Below are 18,082 nucleotides of genomic sequence, written 5' to 3'. Positions count from 1 at the left end.
CATTTGACATTGCTACTTGAAACAACATAGCAAGTACAACACATGGACAGTATGATATGACTAATTGTGCGACTATTTAGACTCAATAAGTGCCTGAGAAAATACTTATGTGTATCTTATGTGTTATGTGTAGCTCAATATATGTTTTACAGCCAGTTGCGCCTCATGAAATTTCAGTATGAAAATAATGAATCCTGTTCTGGATTTGTCCTGATTTGTTGCATTATCTCTTTGCTCTATAAAAAAAATAAAACATAAAAATATATTTTATTCTATTATTTGCTAATTGTCTTTTACACTATCTTTGCATTTTGTAGATCCATTTGTGATAGATATACGTGCCGGTGTCATGATGAAATGAGTCTGCCCATGAAATTGAATTACCAGGGGATAACCGTTTGTAATGCCTGACCAAAAACATCACAATCATGTTATTGCGACGGCTTTGAAACTTTGAAAAGCACTATACATATGGAAATAACTTGACTGGCTTCACATAAACAATAAACATATTTATAAAAAATAAAATAAAAATCGCATTTAAGACATGTTTTAGGAAAGTTGGTTTTAAATGTACACAAATCTGCTCAGCACATATTTATTTTTGGGGAGTATACTGTATATATATTGTATATATATATATATATATATATTCAGAGTGCACAGAAATGCTCCCTAATAATTGCTGGTGTGCATATAAGATTGTAAGGTGTGTAAATATGCAATATATTTTCAAATATTGTGGTTTAGTAATTCTGTAGCACAGGGGTCCTCAATTAAAATTCCAAGAGGTCCGGTCTCTACATTTGCTTCCCAGCAAAGGTCTGGATAGTATGTAGCTTACATGGTGTCAGTAGTTAAATGGCTAGGAAATTATGTATCTTTTTTTAAATAGTTTATATAACTTGCCATGTTGACAGCAATAGTACTTTGTAAAAAAAGAAGAAATAGCTGGCCCAGAGACAGCTAGTGGTGTCTGAGAGATCTTTCCTACCAAAATATCAAAATATTTCATCAAGACTTCATCAGTCGAGGGCACTTGGATGTGAATGTTAAAAGATTTGTTTTGAAGCTGAATGACAGCAGTCCAGTTTTGTTGAAATATTTTTACATTCAGAATCTATACCTATGTATGGGACATGGGAGGCCTTTTGACAGATAAAATACTGTGGGTTCAGGGGTGTCCCCTGAGAGAAAATGTATAAAAACGTAAAAGCCTGAATGGACCATTTTTATATTTTCCTTAAAGTGAGAATCTACTAACAACAAACAAACAATTTACATAACAGTGAAGCATTAAATATCTGTTTGATTAATTTAAGGATAAATAGGCTTTCCTTGCCATGATGACATCTCTGCTTAATTTTCACAAAATTAGAACAAAAATCTGTTTATTATGAAAGGCTCGTAACATCCTGATTAATGAAGCTAAATGTAGATGGAAAAAAACCTTATAGTCTTAAGGCGGCACGTTAACTTGTCCTGACACAAACCTGGCTTAGCTGAACCATCTGAATCACATAGATGAAGTTAGTTTCACTTAATTTTTGTTTTCTGCAGTGTGTTTAAGCGAAAGATGCCAGTATCTGTAGCGGTGTCTTCACTACTGTTGTTAAAATAACCGCAGCTGTAACTCGTACGTACAGTAAATTAGGCTTTATGCTGCGCCTCATGTCTATAGAGGGGAGAGAGGCAACGCACGCGGAACGTGAATAAATTGAGAAGGGCTGAACATGCTTTATTCCTGCTGTAGAGAGAAATATTTCTCTCTAGCGCTAAATGCTATTTATTTCCGCTCCACGGGCGAATACATGTATGCTTACATAATCACTTAGCCAGGTGTCAGATAACTAGCACAAAGCTACAGAGCTCGGTCCGGATTGAATTGTCCTTCGGTCCGGATCTGGACCGGAATCCGCCTATTGAGTACCCCTGCTGTAGCGGATATCTTGCAAAATGTAAGCTAACTGAAAAGCACACAGAATAAGAAATGTTTAATTTCATGATCTTTAGCTTTGGTTGTATGCTACTATTATTTGTAACATATGATTTAAAAGTCATGAAATGTCATATTTACAAAGATATATCGATATACATTGTGAAGGATTTCTACTCAGGCAGTGAATAAAGTACCCATTAAAAGTTCTATGAGCCAATGGAATCACTATGAGGTCAGATGGGGACTTGACGTAAGAGTGTTTGGTGAAATTTCCATGCATTTGAGTGTTAAAAACCTTTGTCAGTTCAAACATGAAACAGTTTAACCTAAATTACATTATTTTAAATCATTCTCTGAAAACATAATATTAGAGACGTGCACATGTCTGTTAGTACTACCTTGAATCTTTTCCATTTCTTTCCTGATTCTTTCTCAGGAAAATGGGCGGTAACGCGCCATGACCCGATTTTAACGAACAGAACTTCTATCCAATCAGAACGCGCGTTTTGCACACAGTCATGGCAGCACGCCACTAATGCGGAAGAGGATGCGCTTGAATCCTGCACGCCCAGACCGACTGATAGCGTGTAGCACCGCAGCTATCTAGCTCTATTTGTATCAAATACCGTGTGGAAGCTGTCATACATAAAAGTTACTCGCTGTAGACACTTCGGGACATTGCTACTGTTATCATGGAGACATTGCACGAGCTGCTATATTGGATAGGTGCTGTCACTGTCGCCTGGGTGTCGGTATGCACGCTGTTTTATCTGTTCAACGGGCTTCGTGTGTGGATTTTGGGGAATGGAAATTTGATCCAGGCATCCAAACTCGGGAAATGGGCAGGTAGGTAACACGGTACTGACAGATGCTTCACGGTACATACAAGCCACTCCAGCAACCAGCCATCGGTTACTGTGTAATGATTATGCTCGATTACTCCTATCAGTAGAAGTCACGTTGAAAGAGTAAACATTAAATACATGTTGAGCTAAGCTCAAACCCTCATCTCCAAACAGACAAACACATGGTATATAAACCATGACAGTTAACACAATTTATTTATTAAAACACTGTAGGGTTTTCTCTGATCAGTATAAACTGCTAAACTGCTCAGTTAGTTTAGAAGGTCATGTTTGACGTGTTCTGTTAGACTAAGGGATGAAATTAATGGTGATCTGGAGTTATCTTAACCAGTGGGCTCAGTTAGGATCAACCTTCACACCTTATGCTTTCGTTGTAGACCTGTGCAGACTTTTGACCATGGGCTTATCATACGTGGAGTTACAAAAGTCCATCATACTGTCACCTCTCAACAACGTGTGTTGCTCTGATTTTGATCTCAGCTGACATCTAATAAAGTGGCTTCATACATCCAAGCTGTAACATTTACACAAATGTTAAATGGCAGGATTAGATACCCTCCCTCGATATATATTGTAGATATACAGTGGCAGGAAAAAGTATGTGAATCCTTTGGAATTAGCTGCATTTATGTATATACACTGGTGGCCAAAAGTTTGGAATAATGTACAGATTTTTTGGAAGGAAATTGGTACTTTAATTCACCAAAGTGGCATTCAACTGATCACAAAGTATAGTCGGGACATTACTGATGTGAAAAACAGCACCATCACTATTTGAAAAAACTCATTTTTGATCAAATCTAGACAGGCCCCATTTCCAGCAGCCATCACTCCAACACCTTATCCTTGAGTAATCATGCTAAATTGATACTTTGGTACTAGAAAATCACTTGCCATTATATCAAACACAGTTGAAAGCTATTTGGTTTGTTAAATGAAGCTTAACATTATCTTTGTGTTTGTTTTTGAGTTGCCACAGTATGCAATAGACTGGCATGTCTTAAGGTCAATATTAGGTCAAAAATGGCAAAAAAGAAACAGCTTTCTCTAGAAACTCACCAGTCAATCATTGTTTTGAGGAATGAAGGCTATACAATGCTTGAAATTGCCAAAAAACTGAAGATTTCATACAAAGGTGTACACTACAGTCTTCAAAGACAAAGGACAACTGTCTCTAACAAGGACAGAAAGAGATGTAGAAGGCCAGATGTACAACTAAACAAGAGGATAAGTACATCAGAGTATCTAGTTTGAGAAATAGATGCCTCACATGTCCTCAGCTGACAGCTTCATTGAATTCTACCCGCTCAACACCAGTTTCATGTACAACAGTAAAGAGAGGACTCAGGGGTGCAGGTCTTATGGGAAGAATTGCAAAGAACAAGCCACTTTTGAAACAGAAAGAAAAGGTTAGAGTGGGCAAAGAAACACAGACACTGGACAACAGATAATTGGAAAAGAGTGTTATGGATCTTAACCCCAGTGAGCTTTTGTGGGATCAGCTAGACTGTAAGGTGCATGAGAAGTGCCCGACAAAGCTGTCATTGCTGCATGTGGAGGATTTTTTTGATGAGAACTCTAAGTAGTTTAAGAAGTTCTGGACATTTTTTTCACATTATTAATGTCCTGTCTATACATTGTGATCATCTGAATGCCACTTTGGTGAATAAAAGTACCAATTTCTTTCCATAAGAGTCAAATCTGTACATTATTCCAAATTTTTAGTCGCCAGTGTATTTGTCTGAAAATATGGTTTGATCTTCATCCAAGTTATAAAAATGAGCAAACACTATCTGGTTTAATCTCTAACACACAAATGATTGCATTGTTCCTGTACAAACTGAATACATCATTCAAACATTCACAGTGTATGTGTGTATGTATGTAAAACCCTTTACTTGTTCAGTAAAGACATAATAGGTTATAATTGTGTGTGTGTTGTTAGCTTAAGCACATTGTGTTTGTCTATACTTGTGACTTTGATGAAGATGAGATCATATTTTATGACCAATTAATGCAGAAAACCAGCTAATTCCAAAGGGTTCACATACTTTTTCTTGTCACTGTATGCAGTGCTGTACCGGTACTAACTAGGTATGTGGAAAAACTCTAAATTTTCATAATCAACTAGTCAGTCTGTTTTTGAAAGACTAGTCGACTAATCGGTGTTAAGGATGGTAATGTATAATTAGGCTCCGTTATGTTCAAGTGACCCCGATCAGACACCTTTTCGAGGGATATATGGACACCTAGTGCAGCCCTTCAATGTGGTAACTAACGGATATTCAACAAATAAATAGGCTAAATAACTACAATATCCTATTGCACAAAACGATCAAAGCAATAGGGATGGGTTCCCGAGTACTCAGAAGTGACAGCAGTGATCGATCATGAAAATGATGATCGTAATGAAAATGCTTGACATGACTTTTCACTGAATTCGAAATTCAGTGACATACCTGACAACTAGACACAAACATATCAAAGAGGGGCCTTTTTTAGTTTTTAGATTAATTACGTTGTCATTTTCAGCGGTACCTTGATTGTCAGCAGAGATGTCTCATAGCAACCAAACTGATAAACGATGCTGCAACGCTAGCGTTTGTTCTGCAGGTTTACGATAATAAAAAGAAAGTTTAATCCACCATGTTTTGAACATCTGTCTCTGCACAAGTTTGCTAAACAGGTTTTATTGTCATATAATGTAGAAACTTTGACTCATTAATGTGTAGTATTTAATAAAAGTTAAGGTTTATCATTGACTGTAAATCTCCCTGGGTACCGATATGTGTCACACACCTGCATTTCAGCGAAATTAGAGCTGAAGTATATTTGTTGACTTCCCAGATCCATGGTTTTGCCATTTCCCGATATTGTTGATCATCATCTGTTTGCAATCAGCATCAGGATCTTTGTAAGACATTGTTGATATCCGATTACATCGTCATATCGCCCAGCCCTAGACACTAATGCAATAAATATTAACTAAACAACATAAAATATAACACAGAACACCCCAATGTACATAATATTAAAAATAAGAAACAAAACAATTTCCATAAAATATAATGAAATGTGATTAGTCATGCAGGAACGTCTGGGAATGCCTGATTATACATTTGTTTCACCATAATTTAAGAATAGTTTACATGTATTGTCTTAAATGTTTTATGTTAAGAAAACGAACCGTTGTGGGGGCTTGGGTAGCTCAGTGAGTATTGACGCTAACTACCACCCCTGGAGTCACGAGTTCGAATCCAGGGTGTGCTGAGTGACTCCAGCCAGGTCTCCTAAGCAACCAAATTGGCCCGGTTGCTAGGGAGGGTAGAGTCACAAGATGTAACCTCCTCGTGGTCGTGATTAGTGGTTCTCGCTCTCAATGGGGCGCGTGGAAAGTTGTGCGTGGATTGTGGAGAGTAGCATGAGCCTCCACATGCTGTGAGTCTCCACGGTGTCATGCACAACGAGCCACGTGATAAGATGCGCGGATTGACGGTCTCAGAATTGGAGGCAACTGAGACTTGTCCTCCACCACCTGGATTGAGGCAAGTAACTGCGCCACCACGAGGACCTACTAAGTAGTGGGAATTGGGCACTCCAAATTGGTAGAAAAGGGGCTATATATATATATATATATATATAAGAAAACTAACCATTAACCAATTAACGTTTTTGTTACGGTACAATATTATTTTTATTTTAATCGACTGAGTACTAATAAAAATGCTTAAAAAAATTTAATATTCAGCTATGTTAACAGTTCATGAAAATGTTTAACCTTATTCCATCAAATCATTAATTGCACTGTACTGTACTTTAAAATACAGCATTACTTAAAACACGCATATTGACCACTTTAGAATTAGCTGGATAGATTGTGTAGTGAGTTTGTGGACCTAGTTTTGATTAAGTCTTTGTTCGGAACTGATTTTGCCTGAACCTTAAGAAGCTGTAAGGGATTTTTTTTTTTTTAAATTGAGTTAATTTTTAGCTACATTTCAGTACACCGTACCAGTGTAATGCTTCTCCAATGCTTGTAGAGTCTGCTGCCAAATGTTTCCTTTTAGCAGGTCTAAACTTTTTATTTATTTATTTATTTTTTTGTGTAACCAGTAGTGACATGTTAAAATGAGCCTAGATCTGGCAACATTTACATTTAAGTCATTAAAGCCCAAAGTATACTTCGGTTTTGACGTGAATGATTGCCGTCTGCGTACAGTCGAACGCGAGCATGTCGAAGTGTACTTACTGCGCTATTTCTCCTCAGGAGTTTAGACACAAAGATGTCTTTATAGTCCTTCAGACTCGAATTATACAAATGCAGGTCTCTCCTGACCTCCTTTAACACTACAAGATGCATCGGCAGTAAACAAAAGGAGATGATTGTGGAAATGACAACATTGGATGTGCACATCAAGAGCATGTGTGTGAAGAGGTGTGACTGTAAGCAGACGCTAAGTGGTCTCGCCAGATTCGAAGTATACTTTGGGCTTTGGCAGACACACTTATATAACTTAAGAACTAGTGTTTTTTTTTTTTAATGGCCGATATCCGGAGAGCAGGGTGGCCGATAGGCCGATATAATGCCGTTATATCACACAATTTAATATAGTAAATAACATAAACCTAAAAGTGTTAAAAAAAAACCCTCATTTAGCTCTATATTTTCTCAATTTCACACAAAACTTTAACTTTGTAAAAAAGAATCTAAAAAATATTGTTTTTTAAATGTAGAGATTTCTTTTTAGTCATCAAATTTTTGAAATTTATTTGCACATGAATGTCCACGTTAGCAATACATTTATTCAAAAAAATACTGAATCAAACCAATTGTACACACAGTGCATAGTGAATAAGACATTTACTTATAGCACATGTGAAGCGCATTTATCTTGAAGATGTACCAGAGATTATTTAGCAGAGACGGACCACTTCTGTTATAATTAATGGGAGAAATTAGAACGCCCAACTGCAGCCAACGATCAACAGATGTAGATAGGAAGTAGGGCTGGGAGATGTGTCTTAAATTATATCTCTATATTTTTCATCCTATTGACGATAGTTGATATATCTCGATAATTATGTATTTGCTCTAAAAAGGCTCAAAAGTTGTTTTTTTGTTTTGTTTTGTTTTTTGTGTTGGGTTTGAGTCCACCTTAGTAGAGTCCGAGTCTTTAAACAGTTGAGTCCGAGTTGAGACCAAGTCCAAAAAGGGCCGAGTCAGACTCAAGACCGAGTCCATAACAGGCCGAGTCCGAGTCAAGTCCGAATGAATCTGTTCATGAATCTGAATTAAAATTGTAACCGTAAACTCAGCATCAATATTTTAAGCTTATTTTAAACTTCACAACTAAGAAAAACAGTTTGTCAATATAAATGCAACAAAAACACCTCTGTTGACTTTCATATATATATAATATATTATGATTAGTATCCTGCTGAACAAACTTCAGAGTGGTTTCAGAATGAAAGCATATGCTTTAGGTGTATGAAGACAAAACTGTTCTTCAAAACACTTCTTCTTGTACTCTGTTGACATTTTCAATTATTTGTAGTTTTTTCCCCTCCACTCAGACATAGACTAAAGAAAGTGAAAGCTGCGTTAGTCATTACAACCAAGGTGTGATGAGGAGGGCGGGGCCGTGAGGACACACGGCTGGCCCTGAATCGGGCTGATCAGCCGGGAGGAGGGTAAAGACGAGCCGGAGGCGCCAGTTTGAGCGAGAGAGAGATGCATGCGGCTGCGTTATGTGTGTGTCCTTATCTTTTATGTTGGTTTATGTTTACTATTAAATTTATGTTGACTGTTCAGCCGGTACCCGCCGCCTCCTCGCCCATCCTTATACTGTTACAGTGGTGCCGTAACACGGGAGGGAGGAGGGATGTGCAATAGAGCAGCCGCGGCCGTCTGCCTGGGGACGGAGGGGGTCGCCGCCGAGAGCCGGAGGAACCACTGCCATCCGCCGAAGAAGGGGAGGAGCAGTTCCGTCCGCCAGGGGCCGGAGGTCTCGCTGCCTCCCGCGGTTGAGGACCGGGCGAGTTTTTCTCTCTCTCTCTGTCGCTCCTCCTCGCTCTTTCCCTCTCCCTTTTCCCTCCCCTCGTCTCTCCCAGGGCTCCAGAAAGGTGGGGAAGACCAGCCGGCAGGCATGGCTGGAAGGGCAACACCCCCCCTCCAGGGGTTTCCCTGGCCTGAGTCGGCGATGGAGGAGTGTGACGAGGAGGGCAAGGTGGGGCCAGGCCGTGAGGACACACGGCCGGCCCTGAATCAGGCTAGTCAGCCGGGAGGGGGATAAAGACAAACTGGAGGCGCCAGTTTGAGAGAGAGTCACATGCGGCCGCGCTGCATGCGTGTCTGTTCGTTTTTGTTTTATGTTGTTTAAGTTCATTTATATCATTACATTTTACATTGACTGTTCAGCCAGTTCCCGTCTCCTCCTTGCCCGTCCTTATACTGATACACAGGGTTATTTTGTTTCAAATTTTAATTTAGTTTTTATTTCAATTTGTCAATTTAATTTAGTTTTATTAAAAATTATCCCTATTTAAAGAAATAATAGTCTATACTGAGATTTCTTTCTGAAACTTTTTTTTCTTTATCTGCCGACTGATATGGGAAAATACAGTACATACAAATGAGCCAACACAGTAGTAATTAGCACTCGCTGAGAAGTTACGTCTCATGATTTGACTGCAAATGCTACATCCAAAAACACCGGAAAAGCCCACTGCTAATTTTAGGGCCATTTAACACAGACATGGTTTTCTAGTTAATTTGCGGGAAACCTGAATCCCTGATGCGTCCATGTGTGTCTCGTAGCAGCTGCCGCAGAAGTGCGAGTCCAAACTCGAGTACCCCAACTCTAATTTTTTTTTTTGTTTGCTTTATCAGAGAATCCATCATTTCATCCAAACAGCCATTGTAGCCAAGTAGATTAAATATTTTAAAGACATAAAATAAAAATCGAATAATTCGTTTTTCATTAAAGAAACACATTAAAAAGGGAGAATGAAATTCAATTATTTTCATCAATATGCACTTTATATTTATATTTCATACACAGTGATACATAGTAGCTTAATAAAAAGCATTATTTACCTTCAAATGTTTTTACTGTGCACAGCTACTTCACTGACTTATTTTTTTAAACCCCAGTTGATCATTGCATAATACAAAATTATTACTGGGACACATCAGGTTGATAGTGTAATATAATGCTGAATTATCATTATTATTCTGATTATTAGATTTGCGTTATACAAGAGTAATATATTTCTGTCCTGTTTACCTCATCTTCACCTGGGGGCTTTTATTTTGACACCGAAAGTGCAGCTTTTATTTCGACACAGGAACATTGTGTTTGACAGTTTACAATGTTCCGCAATTCCTGAAACGTTAAAATCTCTTCCTTTTCTGTTATTCTGTGCCACATTTGTAGATTTGTAAAATAACTTGTAACTGTTAATAATGTTTGGAATTGTGCGAATGCTTGAACCTGCATTACTTTGATTTCACAATGCACGTGAACTGATCTGAGAGCGCTGCCATGTGCGTGCACACAGATCAGCGCATCACTGGTTTGTTCTGAATTACACACAGACCATGTTTATCTGTCTTTAAATCACAGCCTTTTGTGGATTAATAATCACAAATGACCAACTTGCCATTTTGATGTTTTTTGTTTAATTGTGAAGCCCTGAAGGATCGTGAAATTATTCTGCTGATGTGCTCTTTATGAAACTTAATGGCCGAAAGAAAGCACATTAAAATCATTGTGATATTGACGATATTGGTGTATTTTACATCATCAGCTAAATTATCTCAATTATGTCGTTAATATTCGATATGTCGCCCAGCCCTAATAGGAAGTCCCACTTTACAGGTAAAAGAGCCAATCACCTTTTAAATACAGACATCGCCTGTCAATCAACTCGAGAACGTGCAGCTATAAAAGCTGGGAAATTTTTTTATTTTTTTTTTTTTTTTATGTGTGTGTAACCTGAGGTACAGAAGCACAATTTGTGATACCAGTGTTGTCAAATTTTACTGCTGATTTGAAATATGTTCTTTGATCATAATCTTGATCAACCATTTTGGAGATTCCGGTCTTTCCCCATTTAAGTAGATAAGGAGCTGCACTGTCATGACTGCAAATAGCCTCCTGAGAGCATTCCAAACATGGCTGACAGTGGACTGACTTGCTAGAAAGACTTTGGTTACACTCATGCGCTCGTGCGGATCCAGCACGAGCAGCAATCTCCTGACAGTTTAAACAGCCTGGATCGCCTGCTTGGATTGTCGTCATGATTTATGAATCAGAGGAACTTTTTAACCTGATCCTGAAGTTTTGATTCTAGCTGATATAATACGCGCTTCAGCGGAAGATATTAGATGAGCGTTCAACGGGAAGAAAATGCTGGATTTTCGTGAGGTTTGTGAATTACATCTGTTTAAACGGGATATCTGCATATTTGCCAACGGTATATAATACAAGTTTTATTGATTTTGTGCCTTTTTATCATTAGAAAGGTGTCAGGGAACTGTTAAGGACAGACCGTTAGAATATGTGCTTCAGAGGAAGATTTTTATGAGCGTTCCACAGGATGCAGTATCTGCTCAAGTTGTGAGGTTTGCGTATTACGTCTGTTATGTCTGTCAACGAGATATGAGCATATTAACAGACGGAAAATATGAAATTCGTTTTATTGATAATTGCCTTTTTATCATTAGACAAGACAGTTAAATGTTACAGGGAACTGTTGAGGAGAGAGATGGAGAATGAAACGGGCGAGCACTAACAATATGAGCTTAAATGCGTCTGCCACGGCTCTGATATGCAGACCGTTTAAATGAGACTGCGTTGCACACCGGTCTATTATTGTAGTAACACGATGGCACGTAACAACAAAATTAACTGTGACTGGTTGTTTACATGTCTCGGTCACTTCACATGCAAGCAGGCGATTCTCGGCGCCCTCAAGAAGCAAATCGGCCAAACAGGAAAATGTATCGGCTGATGCCGTTATATCGGCTAATGCCGATTTATCGGTCGACCATTAATAAGAACGAAAGTAATGTTGGAATATACGGACAGAATATTTTTTTGTTCTAGTGTAAAGTCATGTTCACATGGAACAATGTGCACAGTGCTTCCTCTTGTGTCCACTGTTTCTCATCCCCTGGTGTTTTTGAACTTCTTTATTCTTACAATTTGTTTATAATTAATTAATAAGCACAGACCTAGATTATGTCTATACTAGATACTTTATTTGTCAGTCAGTTGTTAATTATGCATGACCATGAAGTTTTATAGCATTATACAGCTTATGGCAGCTTTAGATTTCAGTGATCCATAATTACCATCCTTATTCCAAGGAATTCGCGTGATACGCTGGTTTGTCATTTACTCAGAAATTGAGTCAAAACTACTGGAACGTGCGCACGAAACATATACGCTTCATCACAAAGATGTAATATTATATATGCGGTATTTCAATGTGATTCGGGCATACATTCCTTTTGTACTCCCAAATATAAGACTTTCCCTTTTTGAAAAATTGTTATGAATCCTTCATTAATGAATATTTATGAATTGCTGTAACGTTACTGTACTGCACACTTGATCACAGAAGACATTCACATAGTTCTCTCCCCCTTTCTGAAAATATCTTGCCTCAGGGAAAAATAAATGCATCTAGCTCTATTTTTAGAGCAGCCAATTTTAAAACCGTCCTTTATAACAGTGCTGCTGATGTGAAGTGAATAAAGCCGTCGAGAGAGGCACGTGGCACCCCATGCTATTTAAAGAAGCATGTTTCTGGGAGTGGGGGCCCAGGAGACACTTTGAATCCTCTACTGCGGCATCCAATGAGGAGGGAGGATCCCGGTCTGCGGATGGAGATTGGTGTGCCATTGCATAACACTGCAAACATGGGAACATCCAAGGGCAGTAAGGGATGGCACTTTTGTTTTTCAGAGAGAGACTTGTGTTGGTGGAGACTGCCAGACAAGGGTATGCTTACCTGTTACACCCCTCTGAAAATAAAATGGACCTAGATCATTTATATATATATATATATATACGTATATATAGCAGGGTTATAACACCCTGTCTACACCAAGAGCAACCGATACGACGCACTAATAAGAACACTGATTACAATCAACAGAGATCTCTATGCAGTGAGCTGTGCGGACACTGTGTTACCCCCTATTGTCATATTTTCATCCTTGCAAGTTGTCCTTTATTCATTCACTAAACAGCTCAGCAGTGTGTGACATACAGCTGCAGTAAATGCTGCATCAGATGCATGGGGCTCTGTGTTGATGCGTGATTGCATGTACAGCCTGGCCTGTGAGCCCAGAGAGGAGGAGGAGGAGGAGGAGGAGGTGCAGTGCATGTGATGCCAGGGGAAGCTGAGGCTCGTTTGTATTCAAGTGCTGCAGCTGTTCCAGACGAGGCTGCAGTACCTGCCTGGTATTTTTAATCTGCTGTTCTTTTTTTAGCTCTCAGAATATTTAGCGGCAGCGCAAGCAGCGTCAGTGTGCGCTGTGAGGGGGCGTCTTCACTCTTATAAGCTCATTTCTCAGTTGACCAGACTCCAGCATTTAAAATGTTAATATGTATCTTGAGAAGGTAGAAGAAAAACGCCTTTTTTCATGCTTCTGATAGCCTCCTAGTTACTTACAAAAAATGTACAAAGGGTGTTTCCCAATTGTCACCAATTGTGCATACATTATTTGCAATAGTCGCATATGCTTCTCCAGATCATAAAACCTTTTGGTTTTAGTTAATACTTTTTTTTCTGCTTCACTCAGTTGGTTTTGTTGTATGAGAGAGAAGGTGCTAGTAAATTGAGGATGCTGAATATGGCTAGTGTACAGTTGGTGTGATAAATGATTGGGTGGTTCAATGTTTGGCAATATAATTTACAAATAACTTTGCTTCACGGCTCTTGAATTACACTGACCCAAATACTGTACCTCTTTGCCAGGAATTTAGGTGATGTTCAGGTTTACCATCAATCTATGAATGTTTCCACTCAGATAATTGAATGTAGATTAATTGTATGTTTCAGTTAAATGTTGTGCCAAAATTTTAGAAAGTAACCCACAACATGTTGGGAACTTTTATAAGATAAAGTCTTTTTTTGGCACCCTCAGTGAAATGCTGTAATGGGATTGGATGTTTTTTGCCACAGTGTCATTTATATACCTGGTTGTGATGCATTATGTATTGTGATTCTCGTTATGTATTAGTAGTGCGATACATTGTGATTTTTAAGTTGTTTTTTTTAAGGGATGCACTAGGGCTGGGCAGTATATCGACTTTTTAAGGTCTATCGATATATTGTCAAACGAGATATAAGATGAGACAATACCGTTTATACATAACCCTTTCTTCCGTAAAGCCGTGCCGTGTTTGCATCTCTCCTCTCTCACACTCTCCGCGCAACCCGTCCCCACTCGTTCACAAGTTCTCCTGCAAAATGGAGGGAGACACAGCGCTGGTTCACACTGCCGAAGAAGACCTGGTTAGTAAAAAGAAAAACAATGGTTCAATTATTTGGAGATGGTTTTGATTTAAAAGATCAGATGAGCAGCAAAAAAGCTGCACGCTGTTTGACTGACAGGCGGTTTGTGTGTGTGTGGCGCGCTTTACTTATTTGTGTGCTTCGAGAACGCTTGCGCCTAAACGGTCAAATACATTTTAAATTTCCACCAAAATGCCCGTCTTGGTGAGGTGTTCATGTAAAAACAGAGTTATGTTTAAAGTGAACATAAACATTGGGGGGAAAGCTGGTTTATATCAAAATGTACGACTTGCACGTTTAAATGTATCCTAATAGATCTGCCGCTGTCTAGTGTATCCTTAATATTAATCAAACTACTATAGCGGTTGTTATATAGATAACGATGGTGTTGATGTCAAAGTGTAATTGGCAGGCGAAGTCGATTTACAGGTTGCATACTTGCCAAAGGTTCATCATGGGTATTTTAAAGTGTTCAGGGGATGTCATAATAACTGGAAGTAGAGGGGGGAGATTTTAAAACGAGTGCTTCATTTATAAAAGATCCTGCCTTCACGCTGTGGATGTACTGATATGCCTCTGTATTATCTCTTGGAGTTTCATGAGCACAAAGTAATTAAAAATATCTCTGTACTTCACCTCTGGCCATCTTCTCGTGTCATTCACCCATCGCATTATAGTTTAGGTGAGTCTCAAACAGGGACAAGGTAGGGACATTGTCACTATATACATACATGCACATTGATATCAAGTATGTGAAAATGTATGCTTTATTTTGTATTTCATTTTCAACCACTTAAATCACATTTAAGCATTTAAAAAAAATTAGGGTGACAGATTAATTTTAAAATTACAAATGTATTTTTTTCCTTAATGTCATGAAATTGCATGCATAAATATTATGAGCTCACTTTTTGACATTTCATTTAAACTACACATTTTAAAATGATGAAATGGTGGAACCTAAAAATAAAACCAAATTCCCATATAACATGTAAGTGCTTGTATTGTGAAAAAAGTACAGTGTGTGTGATAGGGTTGCCACGGTGTTACCGGTTTTACTCAGTACAAGGGACAACACTGGTGTGAAATTTTTTACCGGGTAAAAGGGGGAAACATTATGAATGGAACTTCCAATATCAATACAATAGCCTAATGAATAGAATAGCCTTAAATAAAGAATAGTTGCCTAATGAAGAGTTTACGACCCATGATAAATGAACCTAAATAACGCATTAAAAAAGCCAGATGTTCTTTAACAACGTATCAAATTACACAGGCAGCAAAGTACGCGCACTGACGGAAGACGTTTAATTGCAGGTAGCGAATATAATGTGCATGGTGGGTAACTGAAAGACGTCTCCGATTCGGAATGACATAAGAAATGCTGTTAGACACTCTGACGTGCTTGAAGAAACACACTTTATTACATTTTTAAGAGCAGATGACAGAAAAGCCATCTATGCGCATGTTTGATGCGCTGTTTGTTTGGAGGCCTGCAGTCTCTTCGAACACGCGTATGTAAAGGGTTCTCACTCTTTCTGAATTTTTTTTTTGCAAGAATAGTATTGTCTATGAGAATCCTGCAAGTAGCTCAGGAGTTCAGTTCACTTTATTTCCACAGAGTAGTTCGTTGTGAGCGCAACTCTGCAGGGTCATTTATATATAGCCTATACATTTGTGAATAAAGCATAAGATAATATAAAAACATGTTCACCTCGAACCATGATTTATATTTCAGTGATTTATTATAATTAGTATGTTTACATTTATAATTGTTTTTAGATCTTAATTTGTATTAATAATTTTCCGCTTGTTGTCATAGACGGATACTTGCGTGACGGTAAATGGAAAGGTGGTTTTATATAATAATATATAATTTTTTTTTTTTGACCACTTCGTTATTTTAATTGCTTTTTCATTTCGTTTGAAAAGCAATTTGGATTTAGAAATGTCTTTTGGTTTAAGTTTTTCATATTTTAAATAAATGAATTTAATTTTCAATGCAAAATCACTAAAGCAAGAATATTCACTGTAATTGGATCTTGTGATTTAGTTGTATGTATGTATTTATTTATTTATTTATTTATTTTTTTTTATATAAAAATATCGTGAACATATTTCTTGCATATCGCCCAGCCCTAGGAGGGAACAAAACGAATTTATTCACACACATTCAAAGTTATTACCCTTCCGAAGCTGCTAAACTGGGTCCTGGGATGAAAGGTAATAAAACACCAACATTAAACCTGCAACAACCCACAATAATTAATGTATTTGCCCGGACAACGAAATACCTGACCGGTAGACCATAATGGAGAATGCACGGATGAAGTAGATTTGTTGCCAAAGAGATGTTGCCCTTCACAACTGTAAAAAGCCATTTGGCTGAATAAGGTCATTAGTCTGCATGTTCAGCGTGCTTCAGTGAATGAGCTTTGGCCTGTTGACACATACCGCACACGCAAGGCTCATGATGCACTGCTGTTTTTAGTGCTGCAGCTTGCAATATGTGCGCACTCCACATGAACTTCATCTCCCATGTAGATGGTTGAAAGTTCGGTTCTCTTTAAAAATTCATTGAGAATGGCACCGGAGGAGCATTTCGCCTGATGAGAAGCATATTAAAACTACTATTAAAATGAGATAAAGCAATATAATTTTCAGCAATACCAGGTAAATTACCATAGAAATATAGTATATATAACATTTCTGACAGTTATATCACCACCTGTTGTCCGATCTCCACAAAATTTTGCATGCTTCTTCGGAATCACGCTTTGCATATGTATTCTTTATTTAATGAAAATTTAGTTTAGTACTTAGACTTTTTGGTGAACGAGGCCACACCCATATTTATAAATTACCTTGTAATAGCCAGGCAAAATAAAATTTAAAAAAAAGTAACTTTTTTTTTTTTTTTTTTTTTTTTTTTTAGGAGTTATTGATCTAGACTGTCCACAGAATCTTCCTGTACAGGTTTTGTTGATGTCGGGTGAAAAACCTTGGACTAATTTGCAAAACTAGTTTTTTAAAATAATCTCAAATATTTAAAGAACAATTTATATGACCCCAACAATGGCTCTTGAGGCAAAGTTGTTCAGAATAAGGAGAAATATCATGTGATATGAATAACGTATGTCTGTGTAAAACATTGCAAAATACACAACCATTCACATGTATGTAAAACTTGATATCGCAAACATTCATAACTGTTACAGAGCCACCTTGTGTCCGATCTCCACCAAATTGTGCATGCCTCTTCAAAATGATATATCACCTATGCCTACTAAATTTAATGAAAATCTGACTATTTGTTTAGGATTAATAGGCTTTTGCGTAATCTAGGCCACACCTATATTTTGAAATTACCCTCTGATAGCCATGCCAAATAAAAAGTTCAACTTTTTTGATAATTATTGATAAAGGCTGTCCAAAGATTCATTCTGAACAGATTTTGTTGATGTCTCCTAAAACACCTAGGGCTAGTTCGCAAAAGTAGGTTTTTTTTAAATGATCTCAAATATTTATCAAACGATTAGATTCACACCAATGGTCCTTGAGGCAAATTTGTTCAGAAATGATATGTCTAACTTGTGAGTGTGTGACACACCGCATAATATTCAGCGATTTACCCATATGTGTAATAGCGCCTCCCTGTGGCCATTTTTTTTCTTCAAATTTTATGTATGACCCCATACATAAGTGTACCACATTTGGTGATAATATCTCATTCCGTTCAAGAGGT

The 18,082-nt window shown here is 37.8% G+C and overlaps 1 protein-coding gene across 1 annotated transcript in view; it reads left to right on the top strand.

Annotated features, from left to right (window-relative positions):
• Nucleotides 1–2,482: 2,482 nt before the first annotated feature.
• Nucleotides 2,483–18,082, top strand: part of LOC127452234 (very-long-chain 3-oxoacyl-CoA reductase-B) — a 35,080-nt gene continuing 19,480 nt past the window's right edge. The window contains exon 1 of the mRNA XM_051717586.1: nucleotides 2,483–2,785. Within this exon, the coding sequence (XP_051573546.1) occupies nucleotides 2,632–2,785 (154 nt within the window). The 5' untranslated portion in view covers nucleotides 2,483–2,631. The remainder of the gene's footprint in view (nucleotides 2,786–18,082) is intronic.

This window comes from Myxocyprinus asiaticus, chromosome 2 (assembly GCF_019703515.2).
Source record: "Myxocyprinus asiaticus isolate MX2 ecotype Aquarium Trade chromosome 2, UBuf_Myxa_2, whole genome shotgun sequence".
NCBI lineage: Eukaryota > Metazoa > Chordata > Actinopteri > Cypriniformes > Catostomidae > Myxocyprinus > Myxocyprinus asiaticus.
This window is presented reverse-complemented; position numbering and strand designations above follow the sequence as displayed.